At 32.6% G+C, this 11,102-nt stretch overlaps 2 protein-coding genes across 2 annotated transcripts in view; one reads left to right on the forward strand and one right to left on the reverse strand.

The window, feature by feature from the left end:
- Nucleotides 1–179, forward strand: part of LOC126744810 (glutamate receptor ionotropic, kainate 2-like) — a 504,704-nt gene extending 504,525 nt beyond the window's left edge. The window contains exon 18 of the mRNA XM_050452372.1: nucleotides 53–179. Within this exon, the coding sequence (XP_050308329.1) occupies nucleotides 53–130 (78 nt within the window). The 3' untranslated portion in view covers nucleotides 131–179. The remainder of the gene's footprint in view (nucleotides 1–52) is intronic.
- LOC126744813 (mediator of RNA polymerase II transcription subunit 22) lies at nucleotides 175–6,996 on the reverse strand. The gene is made up of 3 exons (XM_050452376.1): nucleotides 6,791–6,996; nucleotides 392–605; nucleotides 175–331 (listed from the first exon to the last, which is right to left on the reverse strand). Exons 1-3 carry the CDS (start codon nucleotides 6,888–6,890, stop codon nucleotides 226–228), a joined length of 420 nt encoding a protein of 139 aa, XP_050308333.1. The 5' UTR covers nucleotides 6,891–6,996; the 3' UTR covers nucleotides 175–225.
- Nucleotides 6,997–11,102: the final 4,106 nt, after the last annotated feature.

Consider the following 11,102-nt stretch of genomic DNA (forward strand, 5'->3'; position numbering starts at 1 on the left):
AGAAATAAAATTTTTAATAAATCGTATTTTATTTATATTTAATATTTTACAGATTGCATTCAAACATGCCCTAATACAAGAACTCACGTTTGCTTTCAACATTTGGGAACGACAGAAGAAAGTTCAGTAGAAATTGTTTGTTGTAATGCTTTATAATAATAAATAAACCTTACATAAGTCCCAAGTTTTTAATATCCAAGAAATATAAATAATCTATTTCTAAAATTACTTATTAATACTACTATAATATTCTTCTTCTAAATCGTATAAATCTGCCGCCATGTCGTCCCTTAGTGACATCAGTTTTTGGTCACATTCTGCTTGTTTCGTCCTAAAAAAAAAACAGTTTATTATACAAAAACAATTAATTTTAAAAATAATTGGTGCTTACCTAAACAGTTTCGAATTCTGCGTTATAGCTTCATTCACCGACGGAAAATCGTTTAAAATTAAATACTGTTTGATATCTGATACTAATTTCATTAAGGATTCGCCGGCTCTAACGATATTGGCCGCCCTTACATGCATTTCGTAAGTGTCCTGCTCACATTGTGTTAACCTGGACAGTTGTGTATCATGTTCACCTTTTGCTAACTTTATTATTTCTAAAAAGAATTATATACAAATTAAAAACTATACATAATTTTTAACTTGTACTGCACAATTAGGTAGAAGCAGTACAAATTGACTTAAATTAGAAACTAATGAGAGCTTAGATAAAAATTTAATATAGATAGATATGTCTATAGATAAAACTATAGAAAACTAAGGACTGCATGACAAAAGTGTCACCAGCCTGAGAAAATTCGCTTAATAGAACCAAAAATAGTGTTTCTAGTTTCAGCAGAAAACAGTTAAATGCATTAACATATTTTTCAACCATCACTGTCTCAGAAAATACATTTGCCAGCATTTTTTTGCATATGACCTAAAAATCTACAGAATAAATCAGAGACTGATGCTCAGCTCCTGCAAGAGGATTTGGATGTGATGACCCAGTGCCATAATATTAATGGTTTGAATTTCAATGTTGGTAACTGTCTAAGTATTTCCCTTTCACACACTCTACAGTTAGATCAGACTCATTTTAAATCAGTGCCTACTGTGAAGGATCATGGAGTACTGATTGACGGTTTGATATTGTTAACCAGGGACTTGGAAGGAATGTCAGTTTTCTGACAGATTTATAGGAGAGTGGAAAAAAAAATTATATTTCTATCTAAAGATGTATTTGTATCCAGTGTGACTTTACTAGAATTTAATATATATTTTAGGCATTTTAAGAAATTTCTTATTTTATTCCAGGCATTTAAAGTAGATTCCAACATTTTGCCTCAATATTCTCATATTTTCCAGATTGTTGAATGTTTTATTTATCTTCCTAGGATTAAAAATAATTTTTATATATTTCAAGTAACTTTTCAAGTTATTCTAGGTAATTAAACTAATTTGTCTTCTAGGATTCTGTTTCGAGACTACCGGAGTAATTTTTATTGCCTTCCTGGAATTTTAAATTATTTTTTTAATGTATTTCAAGTATTTGAAATCCTCTTGTTTGTTGTCCAGAATTCTGACATTACATTTCATGTTTTCCAAACTTTCGGAGCCATTTTTGAGATCTTCCTGGAATTCGAAGCTATTATTCAGGCATTTGAAGTATATTGCAGGATTTTGCGATACTATTCTCATATTTTCAAGAATTTCGAGTCATTTATGCCTTAAGGAATTTGGAATCTTAAATACATTTTCAGGCTTGGAATGTCTTGGAGTTTTTGATTTTATTCCAGGCATTTAAAGTCTAGGCAATAATAGTGTAATTCAAGGACTTCGTATCCCTTCTCATATTTTCAAGTAATTTATGATGGAAATTAAAAAACTATTGGGTAGCTTATTTTCTAAAAGTTTTTCATGGCATTGTCAGATTAATAATATGTACACAGATTTCTCGACGGCATTTGAGATGGACAGTCATGCACATCTGATGAAGTTTGGGGTCAGGTTTCAACCTTGTAAAAGGGACTTACAGTTGTTTAATCTGGATGCGCACAATTTGTCTGAATTAATGTAATCTACTTGGTTTCAAATTCAGATTTAAAATAATATCATAAGTGATATTATTTTAGATACATGGCACTTATAATTTGAATAATAATATGACTTAAAAATGTACAAAATGTAATGTAATACTAATGGTGTAAATTTCAATTTTATTAAATGACTAAGTATGTCTCTTGCATGTTCTTGAGAGGTTCAATAGTGCAGAAACAGTTTACATCAGAGTTATATCACTACTTACTGAGAGGGATCTTTTAGGGAGTATTGTTTGATGGTAAACTAACCCCACACATAGAGAATATTCTTAACCAAGGACCTTGGAACTTAAATTTTGTTTTACCTTAATAATTAATTAGTCTTAATTTTTGTTTTGACTCTTTTAATACTCTGCTGTTCACTTGTATGTCACATTCTTGAATAAATTTCTGTTATTTGGTCACCATTTTATGCTTGTCATATAAAAGATGTTGAAAGGATGTGGAGCAGGATTCTGAGGTTAGTTACATTGAGGGCAAATATTGATATATACAATGGGTTTCACATTAACTTTAATCTTGTTAGCAGCTGTTTCAATATTAAGTCCTTATATTTGAGAAGGACTTACTGTAACATCCTTATACAAAATTGTTAAATGTATTCATGTCCAACGATTTTACATGTTATTCAATTTAATTTCTCTCATCAAAAACATGATTTATTTCTATTTAGGATTTCTTCCCAACATGCCAATTACAGTTTCTATTTCCCTCTTACCAGAATACAGTGAATATATAAGAATGAAATGAAAATAACTGGGACCCATTTATTCGCAATGTATGTGATCAAAGCTATTCAAGATTGACATACAATCTAAGTACACATGTATAAAATAATAATTTTAATATTAATAAAGTATTTTTTTGATCCAACAGAATAATACATTTGCAGATTTAAAAAATACAAAATATTTAGGAACAAAAGGCTTTGTTTTCCTGTTTTCTCCCAAAAGAAGTGCTGTTGAAGCCTTATTTTTATAATTTATATAATATTCATGACACGTTAGTAATACACATTACTGTATGCTTTAAAATACAGTAATTTCAAAAATTGAATTTAGATAAACCAAATAAAGTAACTTATATCTAATAAAACTAGTATTTAATTGTGCTAAAAGAGTTGCTGTCTAATCTTGCTTTTAAAAATTGGCAAAGTGATATTAAATTCAGAAATTTCAACTTATTAATTGTACTCTTTTTAAAAAATTCCCTACTGTCCTTGCGGATTGTCTGAACATGCCTTCTCCAGATATTCAAATTAAGCACATCAGTGTGGTAAACTATTTTCCTAAGGAGACATGTGGGACAGTGGTTCTTACCAATACTCAATACTTAGCTAATCTATTAAGTCACTGTACAACTGTGTTGGCAGAAGTGGTTTGGAGTATTGTTCTATCATATAATGTCCATTGTATAATGTCAACCTTTTACAGCAGGTTCAAAATAAGTTCTCAACAAATTTTCATACATACACTACTTATCAGACAAGAACTCAATTGGCTGCACTTGAAAGTCTTAAAGGTCTCTTGTTATTTTGCTTTACAAACTGTTACACAGGCAAATTGAATGCAAGTACCTGTTGAATGAGTCCTACTGCCACACACTACAACAACTATTTTACCATGAGCAGCATCGAACCAACTATAGAGAAGGCTTGTGCCACAATTGGACACAAGATTTTGTTGTTTTTACAGTACTATTTGTAGTGTTTTGAGTCTGTAACCTTTGTGATACATAAATTAATAATGCTATAAAAAAATCAAGTGGAATGCAAAGACCTTCTGCTATACATTGACAACTGGTCAAGTTCCTCTACTTTATAAGAAACATGTTATCACCTCCTAATACCACATATAAACTGAGTACATGAGTTCTGAACTTTCTGCACCCTAAGAGTCTCTGCTGAATTTAAGTAATACATAATGTAAGCAAAATTAAAATGTGATAATACTAGTGCTTCACATATTAAAATTTTGGTTCTTTTTTCAAGGTAGTGTCTATGTGGAAGAAAAAGACCTTACTGCAAAGTAAGATTTTTTTATGCAAGACCTTATGTGTCGGCTAAATTTAAGTTTAACATCCATAAACAAACCAAGATTTTAGGGCAGGTTTTGAAAGAAATATCAAGCACCCTGCGAGCGCTTTGGGTGCTTTGGTTTGGGCAGTCAATCAGTCATTTCTTCAGGGCGAGTTCCCATCCTGTTTAAAGGAAGCTATGATTATCCCTCTTCATAAGGGTGGTAGCTTGGACCGACCCTCTAACTTCCGTCCCATATCAATTTTGTCTACCCTCTCCAAGGTTCTTGAGCGGCTTGCAAAAAAGAGAATTGTTTCTTTTTTGACCAAATACAATGTGCTGTCCCCTAATCAGTATGGATTTCAGTCATCTAGGGGCACGCAGGATGCCATTTTCAGATTCTTGGAGAATGTGTATCTATCTATGAACTCCAAGGAGGCTGCAGCAGCGGTGTTCTGTGATCTGTCCAAGGCCTTTGATTGTGTGGATCATGGAATACTGCTGTCAAAGCTTGATTTTTATGGATTTAGGGGAGTGGCTTTGGGGTGGTTGAAGTCATACCTGTCTGGCTGCACACAGAGGGTGGTTGCATCTGGATTTTCGTCAGGGATAGCACATCTTAAATGTGGTGTACCTCAAGGGTCAGTGTTGGGTCCTATTTTGTTTTTATTATATGTTAATGACTTAAGCTCTCTATCACTGCATGGACTAATGGTTCAGTTTGCCGATGATACTACAATTCTGTGGCATAACAAAGATCAAAAAGTAGTCAGATCTCTCATAGTAGAGGACCTTCACAAAATTAAAGAGTGGTGCATCTGCAATCAGCTTGTATTCAATGTTGATAAGACTTTTGTTCTGGGCTTTAAGTGTAATGTAGAGGGTTTTTTGTTTGATGAGCAGAGCCCACTACATGGTAGGGATTATTGTCGATTTCTCGGCCTCTTCATTGATGAGAGTTTAAGGTTTGACAACCACGTTTTGGGCCTCGCTGCTAAACTTTCTTCTGGTTGTTTTGCAGTCAGGGTTGCCAGGCATGAGCTGGGGGGGTTGTTTGCTCGTTCAGTTTATTTCGCCTTAATAGACTCTCATATCCGTTATGGGTTGCCATTTTGGGGATTGTGCTCCAAGGGACTCCTTAACATAATTTTTACTATTCAGAAAAAAGCATTAAGGTATCTGTGTGGTGTTGGTCTGAGAGTCTCTTGTAAACCTCTTTTTGTAGCTGAAAGAATTTTAACAGTTTTCTCACTCTTTATATTGGAAACTGCAACACTCATACATAAGTCCGTAAGTCCACCATCCTGTACCAGTCATAATACTCGTCAAGTGGGCAACTTATCTCTTCCAATCCCCACCTCCTCACTTACGAGAAATTCTCTTATATTTATTAGTCGTAAAATATTTAATCATGTTCCTTTTTCGATTAGGACTGTTACAGACCTTAAAAAGTTTAGGAGAGAACTAAAGAAATTAATATTACCAAAAGCTTACTACAGCATTGAAGAGTATTTTAACGATTAATTTTAATATTTAAAATTATTTGGTTTTGTCTTGTTTATATAAAATATGCTTCTATGTACAATCAAAATCGATTCTGTATTCTGTTTTTGTCCTGTATAACCAAATAAATACTTGTATTATAAATTCTAGGATTAGGAAGCTTTTAGCATAAGTTTGTAAACTTGGCAAATCAAGTATATTTTGACTTTGACTTTGAGCCACCAACACTAGACTCAGTTCATTTGATGACTCTGAGATGTCAGACAAGCTAATTCAAGATCTCAGTTTATTCTAAAATTTCCCTCAACAACGTCATCTGGTTCAAAAAATATATGAGATTTGTTGCACATTGCACATATAAATGATAATCGCAATATTGAAATGAATTTATAAAATCTAACTTATAGTGTAAAAAGGAGAGGTCATACAACACTGCCCTGTGGTACATCGGACTCTATCGACATGACTTCTAATGATTTATCCTCAATTATTATCTTGTGATCTATCACTTACCCAAGGTTTGACTTAGGCCTGAGTGCTAGATCCAAAACCAGTATAAGATAAAATGCCTCACAAAAAATCATAATTAAACAAATCAAAATCATGTGTTTAGTCCATTGTATTAGAACGCTTACCTTGCCCTTTTCTAGGGCTCCTGTTATTTCAGCAGTAATAGGACTGAAGGTAGTGGCACAACTATGACCACAACAAAATACTGTTTTTCAGCTAAAATATTATTGTTTGGGGAAAATTGAAAAGTCATTACTTTTTCCATGATTTTGAACATTAAAAATAAAATCGGAGTTGATTGAAGATGGGTATAATTGGGTAAAGATCGGCTGGCTAACCTTTGGAAGAGGAACATGATTTTATGGCTAGTACCTAGTGTAGTACCTATAATGAGCTATTATGTCAAATTCTTTTACATATAATATTATATTTATTACATGTTAGATCTCTTTTTCTGTGTGGTTTTATGACAATATCTTGTTACTATGTTATATTGTTGTATAATTGACTAAATGAATCAAAATATTTGAATTAAGAAAATTTCAAGGATAATGAATTAAACTATACAATGGACAAATTTAAAAATAGTAATAAATAATGCGTGATAAATGTAATAATTGATTTTAGTCCCTTGATGGCTGTAATTAAATAAATAAAATAATAAACCTACCTTCAAAGTTTTCCAGCATACTTTTCACATCATCCTTCAATCTCGTCCTGTAGGACTTTAAAAGGGCTTCTTTACTCTGAGGTAAAGCTCTGCCGGTCATTTTTTAAATTTTATTTATAGGAGTAACACTAAGCGGAACAAGATATACAAATTTAAACAACAAAGCAAAAAAAAAAACGAAATGTAAATAAAACTGAAACGTCAAATATTGACCGAAGTCATGTCAGTTACACTGACAGTAGCTAAAGATGCCGACGCCGCCAAGTTTCCTACTTAAGGCCCGTACACATTGGCTAATATTGTCTTCCTTAATCATCTAACAAATTAATGAATTCAGTAATTTGTGTTTAGAATATTAGAATGTTGCATTACGATAATTTATCAAAAAAAAATCGTGTGAAATTGTTTGCTGCAACATACGCCACCACGTACAATATATCATATTTCCAATTGAGGGTTTCAGTTTATGTTAAAGAAAAATATAAGCTTATTAAGCTTATTATAAGCAAAGTAAATTACTAGTTCTTTATGAGTTATCAAAGGCATGAATCTTTGTTTTGTGGCAGTTACCTAAAACAGCATCGGATTACCGCAATGCCTCTGGACAGTATTCATCTTGGTTCTTTCATCGCCAGCTAGTTTATAAAACCAAATTTTGTGTGCTATAAAGACTCTATATTCGGTGAAATACACATTAATTGCAGAAGAAACAAAATATCAAAGGCGCGAAGAAACAAAGATTGCATAGAGAGAAAAAATATGCAGATAAGGATCCTGAACTATTAACATTTACGAAACCATGTAATCATAATACTACCAGTTATAAGTATAATACTATTGCCTTGCGTGATATCAAAGTTATTAGAAAAAAGTTTTATAATGTTCCAGACAAAATTACACAGGATATTAAATTATGTCATATGCTGTGTGTTTGTCCAAAAGAAAGACAACGGTCGAATAAGGATAATCCAAAAAATCGCCTTCTGAATATTACTTATCATCTTCAAACAAGTCAAAAAAAATCCATAAGAGTATATATGTCAACAATTTTTTACTACTTTAGGAATAACAAAAAATCGAATCAATACAGTGGCAAAAACTATTAATGAAGGAGACGTGCCAAAGAAAACTCGTGGTGGCGATCATGTGTCTAGAAAAACGGAATATAAAAAAAAAACTAAGAGAGTTTTTTGGAGAACTAAGAGGTACCGAAAGTCATTATAATAGGAAAAAATCTGTGAGGATATACTTACCAGCTAACTTGAGTATTGCAAAATTACACCAAATTTATAATTCGAAGCAAAGTGAACAATATAAATCAAGTTTATCAATGTTTTCTAGAATTTTTTGTGGAGTTTAATATTGGATTTTCATCACCTGCGGCAGATTGTTGTGCTCTATGCATGCATCTTAAGGATAATATAAGAAAGGAAAAAGATCCTAACAAAAAATCTGATCTTATGATCGAACGTCGAATACATAGAAAAAGGGCAGATGCCTTCTACAAACTTGCAAAGGAGGATCCTGCAAATTCAATAACTTTCTGCTTTGATATGCAGCAAGTACAATTATTGCCCCGCACCCCAATTTCGGATGCTTTCTATTCCCACCAAGTGAGTTTTTATGTATTTTGTTGCGTCAAAATGGATTCAAAAAGTCCGACATTCTACACCTCGACTGAGGTAGAAGCTGGGCGTGACTCAATTCAAATAGGTTCAGCTCTACTAAATTATCTTGATTCACTGGAACTGGCAGATATTGAAGTAGTGAGATTATTTTGTGATGGCTGCGGGGGACAGAACAAGAACTCGCATGTCGTACATGCTCTTTATTTTTGGCTCCAAAATAAGTCCACCGCTGCTCTAAAAGAAATCCAGCTTACATTTCCAGTTCGAGGTCATAGTTTTCTACCTGCGGATAGAGTTTTCGGTCGTGTTGAAAAACGTTTATGAAGAAACACAACAATAATAAGCAAAGACGAATATTTAGAAATTTATTCTCAATTTGGAATAGTGAAACAACTTGGCGTTGAATGGTTTCTGTACGACATTAAAGATTTGCAACATTCTCTAAAGAAGATCACAGGTATTTCCGACTACAAGCGAATTTTAATCCTGAAATCTCAAAACAAACAAGAAAAAAATACTGTAAAGGTACAATGTCATAAGAATTTTAAAATGGCATTTTTTGATGAAACGCCCCATCAGATTCTGATAGCAAAACATGAAGTTCCAAGTGTATTGGAAGAAATTCGTTTATCGCGATCTCTACCTGAAAAAAAGAAAAAATCCCTAGCTCACCTGATGACACAACAGTTTGGACCAACCTGGGAAAATGATGAGAGTCTAGTGTGGTACAAAAAAATATTGCTTGAACCAGTCGCTGATGCTATCGAAAGAGAAATACCAAAACAAGATGAAAGCGAAGCTTGTGATTGCCTCGAGGATGACGAAGGAAGGCATATTTAAAATTTCCCTTTTTTTTTTGTGGTGTTTTAAAATATCCGATATATATTTAACTCAAGCAAAAACAGATAAATCAATTTTTTAATTAGCAATTATTCTTGTGTTAATTAATTAATAAGGTCCAAAATATGGTCTACGAGATCTATAATATTAAACCTTTCACGTACACCATAAATTATTTTGATAAGTTCCCGGACACGCTATTGGCACGTTTTTTGCAAATATCTCGGAATGTTATAAATTGGATTTATCTGGTTTTGCTTGATCGCTCCTCAGTTATTCTCTACGCATCACCATGAAGGAAAACCTTTAGTAAGTGAACTAGTCAGTAACAGTTAGTACAACCCACTTAGGCCCGGTTGTACAAACAGTGGTTCCACTTAAGTTCTACTAAATTACAGTTCTTCGTTGAACGTCGTTCGGAGGTTCGTGTGTTGTTCCAGTACAAGTTTAGTTAACCTAGGTTCTATTTAAAGTCTGCAATAAAAAAGAATAAGAAAAGAGCATGTCACAAAAATATTTTTCTAAAAATATATTTTGCATTGCTATATGTTGTATTAGTTGTCAAATGTTACATTATTTAAATGCACTAGTTAACCCCTTTAAGTTTAAATACAAATGTTTTTTTTGGCTTATTATAAAGTCAGAAAATTTACTTGTAACGTCCTCGATGTACTACTTTGTACTGGGTAGCCCGTTTATTAAGGGCCTATGCTTTTTTTCGGAATCTGTTATGACAAAAAAGTTAGTTTTTTGGAGTCACGCTCTTAAGATATTATATTATTACTTTGATTTTTACATATACAAGGTATTTGGATCTTATTGGGGAAGTGTCTACGTCCTTATTTTAAATGGAACACCATATATATTTTGAAATTTTTGGATTTTTCGGAAAATCTTAGATATATTTTATGTATCTTAAATTCAAGGGTATAAGGGTCCTTAATCGGATAGTGAGGGGTACCAGACTAGTACCGATAATTTTTTGGCATCCGATAACTCTTAAAAAATAAAAATGGAATTGTTTTTGTTCTCCTTTTAATCATTTTACCGCAGCAGGTAGATAAAGTGTTGTGTAAACAATATTGTTTTGTTTGTAGCTTGTCAACATTTGAATATAAGTATAGAACATTATACATAAAATAGATATAAAATTTTCGGAAGAATCCAAAAATTAGTATTCTATTTAGGGAAGTTGATGTTTTCCTACGAAATTTTAAATATCTGTATATGTAAAATATAATATTTTAGAAATAAGACCCCAAAAAACTTTCGCATTTAACTTTTTTTTAATCTCTGACAGGCTCCGAGAAAAGGCATGGGCCCATAATAAACTGGCCACCCTGTATAACTACACCTACCTTTGCCGCAGGTACTTACCTTCGATTTGTTTGGTGTTTCGACAAAATAGGGCCTAATTTGTTTTTGATTTTTGTTGTTTTATTTCGCTAGACATATGGCATATGGCATGTACATATTGTTTTTTCAACAAATTTTGAAAGTATGTATTTATGAATGTATAACGAACACTATTGTTGATTCCTCCTGGGGCAAATTGAATATTGTTATTAACATTATTGGTTAACTCTATTGCAGCTGCAAGTTCTTCATTGATACTTGGAGGATTCGCATCTTCTATAGATAAAGCAATATTATGAAGAACCACTGCAGCAATAACAATAGCCTCCACTTTTTCCCGTTTTACTTTTATTCTTAAAGAGAATATAGGGAATCTTATTTTTAAAGTTCCAAAGCATCTTTCTATGGAATCCTATAGAAAGATGCTTGTTCAGATTTGAGACTCATTAACATGTTCGGCTCGAGTTTGAGGGTTTAATAGAGATATT

The sequence above is a fragment of the Anthonomus grandis genome, chromosome 14, assembly GCF_022605725.1.
Source record: "Anthonomus grandis grandis chromosome 14, icAntGran1.3, whole genome shotgun sequence".
Lineage (NCBI taxonomy): Eukaryota > Metazoa > Arthropoda > Insecta > Coleoptera > Curculionidae > Anthonomus > Anthonomus grandis.

Coding starts and splice junctions, on each gene's coding strand:
- LOC126744813 (XM_050452376.1), bottom strand. CDS start 6,890: ATGACCGGCAGAGCTTTACCTCAGAGTAAAGAAGCCCTTTTAAAGTCC. Junction 606..6,790: donor TATGCTGGAAAACTTTGAAG/GTAGGTTTATTA, acceptor AATTCTTTTTAG/AAATAATAAAGTTAGCAAAA. Junction 332..391: donor CAGAATTCGAAACTGTTTAG/GTAAGCACCAAT, acceptor TTTTTTTTTTAG/GACGAAACAAGCAGAATGTG.